The following is a 2119-nucleotide window of genomic DNA, read 5'->3' as shown; positions in this document are numbered from 1 at the left end:
GAACATGTTTAGGTTGAAAACAGGATTAGAGGTGAGCTATTGCAAAGACTGCAGAATGTAGCCCAAATCCTTACAGCTGCTGACATCCCGTTCTTGATTTTCTCCTCAAGACATGGCTACAGGCCACAATTGCTTAGCAGAGAATGGTAGTGTTTCACAAGGCTAAAGATTTACAGATGCTCCCTCATATAACACAGTAAGGTTCCCTTGGTAACCTGGATTTTCTGCAGTAAAGAAGGGTTGTGCTGAAACAGCGCCTCAGCTCCCTGTTGGAGAAAATGCAGACAAAAGGATTGATTCCAGCTTGGGCAAAACTCATCCAGACAGCGGCCGTTAGAAATCCCCCAGGTACTACAGGCCCTCTTGCAAAAACTCTCCAGTAACAGGCTACCAAATAGGGACCCCACAAGGTCAGAAAGAGGAATGTCATGATGTAGAACATTCTGCTGATTCTCTTCTCCATTTTGAATTCATCTAAAACCAGTAGCCTCCTCCTGCCTGTGGTGTTCGCGTTTTGCCTGATTCCCAACAAGGTTGGAGGTGTGGGACCCCTTCCGAATCCAGCCAGCCAATTAGCAGCTGCTTGACCACTCGCTCCAGGACCATGAAAAGTCCAGTTCTGGCTCACTGCTGCAACAAACTGGACTGGCTTCATTTTCCTGCGATCGTGAACAAAAAATATCAGCTTGAGGTAGACAAGCTGTGTGGCTAGGAGGATAAGGGCAAGAAGAAGCATAAATCCCAAGGAATCATTAGCCCTGAAGGAACGATGCTGGAAAGTGCATTGGTCTTCCTCCCTAATGAATGAGTAGGTGCCCACATCTAAAACTGGGGGGAAAGCCATGGCTACAGAGAGAGTCCACACCATACAGATAACAGCCAAACAAGTCCAGAAGGTCAGTCTTTTCGTATAAAAACGGTGGTGGGCAATAGCTAAGTATCTTGTGACGCTTATGCAGAATAACATGAAAGCAGTGTGAAAGCAGGACAAAACCCCCAAAAAGGCAATCACTTTGCAAGTAAGAGTCCCGTACGTCCAAGTAGAGCCATTTTTTACTGAGGTGAAAACAAATGGGAAACAAATTGCAGATCTGAGGATATCTGAGCAGCAAAGATCCAACAGGAAGTAGTAAGGAGCTCTATGCAAGGTCTTATCTTTGACTAGCAAAATGGAGATCAGAAGGTTACCCACCACACTGACTCCTATTATGAAACCCAGTGAAGTCAGTTTCAGAAAAGCTGTTAAAGGAGAGAGATTTTGTAAAATGTTGTCAGCTGCATGGCTGTAGTTCGCCATAGATGGATGGATGATATGTATATTGCCTCAGTCAAGTCTCATGATCTATATTTAAGAACAAGGAAAAAATAGATCCATACATCTTACTGAAAATGTAATCCACAAACAGAACTGATCTTGTGTCTAGTCATACAGTACATCCTCTTCTTTCTGATTTGTCATGCCATCAAAATATCTGAAAAAAAATCGAGCTATCAGTTCTTAAGTTAACACGAAATGATGTCAGAAAGCGCTAACAAAGATGTTAATTTATGGAGAACCAAATGAAGTTGTAAATTTGAGTACTATTGTTTGTTTTTAAAAAACATGAGGCTTTTTTTTTTCTTACTTACTATTTAGTATGATTGACTATTGGCAGATTTGGCTTGCTACAGTTTCAGGACTGACCAATGTCCCTTATATTTGGTAGCACATATAATTTCACAGTTAAAGCCTCAGAGATTTTATGAATCAAACGATTCCCAGTTTGCAAGCCCAAGAGTTAATCACTGACATCTTTTTTAGAAACCCCTAAAGACTGCTGATATTTTGACATTACCTACATTTATTTTATGGCTACAGTATTTGTCAATATTCTAACAGGCAGCTGCTATGTTGATATGGATCACACCCAAAGAAACCCTGCAGAATTTATGTTTTTAACCCAAGTCACCAAAGCACAATAATCACACAGTGTTAGTTTATGCATTTTGTAAGAGAAACAGTATTCATTATCCCCCTCCCTTCCTGCTATAAACCATAATTTTATCATTTAGGCTTTTCGATAAACAGGTATCTAGACAGTCGATAGCAGTATGCTTTAGGGTGTCGTCCCCCCGGCCT

At 41.3% G+C, this 2119-nt stretch overlaps 1 protein-coding gene across 1 annotated transcript in view; it reads right to left on the bottom strand.

Annotated features, from left to right (window-relative positions):
- Positions 1-6: 6 nt before the first annotated feature.
- GPR85 (G protein-coupled receptor 85) overlaps positions 7-2119 on the bottom strand; it is a 2699-nt gene continuing 586 nt past the window's right edge. The window contains exon 2 of the mRNA XM_008632747.2: positions 7-1472. Coding sequence (XP_008630969.1) covers positions 185-1297 — 1113 coding nt within the window. The 5' untranslated portion in view covers positions 1298-1472 and the 3' untranslated portion in view covers positions 7-184. The remainder of the gene's footprint in view (positions 1473-2119) is intronic.

Source organism: Corvus brachyrhynchos, unplaced genomic scaffold, assembly GCF_000691975.1.
Source record: "Corvus brachyrhynchos isolate BGI_N302 unplaced genomic scaffold, ASM69197v1 scaffold32, whole genome shotgun sequence".
Lineage (NCBI taxonomy): Eukaryota > Metazoa > Chordata > Aves > Passeriformes > Corvidae > Corvus > Corvus brachyrhynchos.
This window is presented reverse-complemented; position numbering and strand designations above follow the sequence as displayed.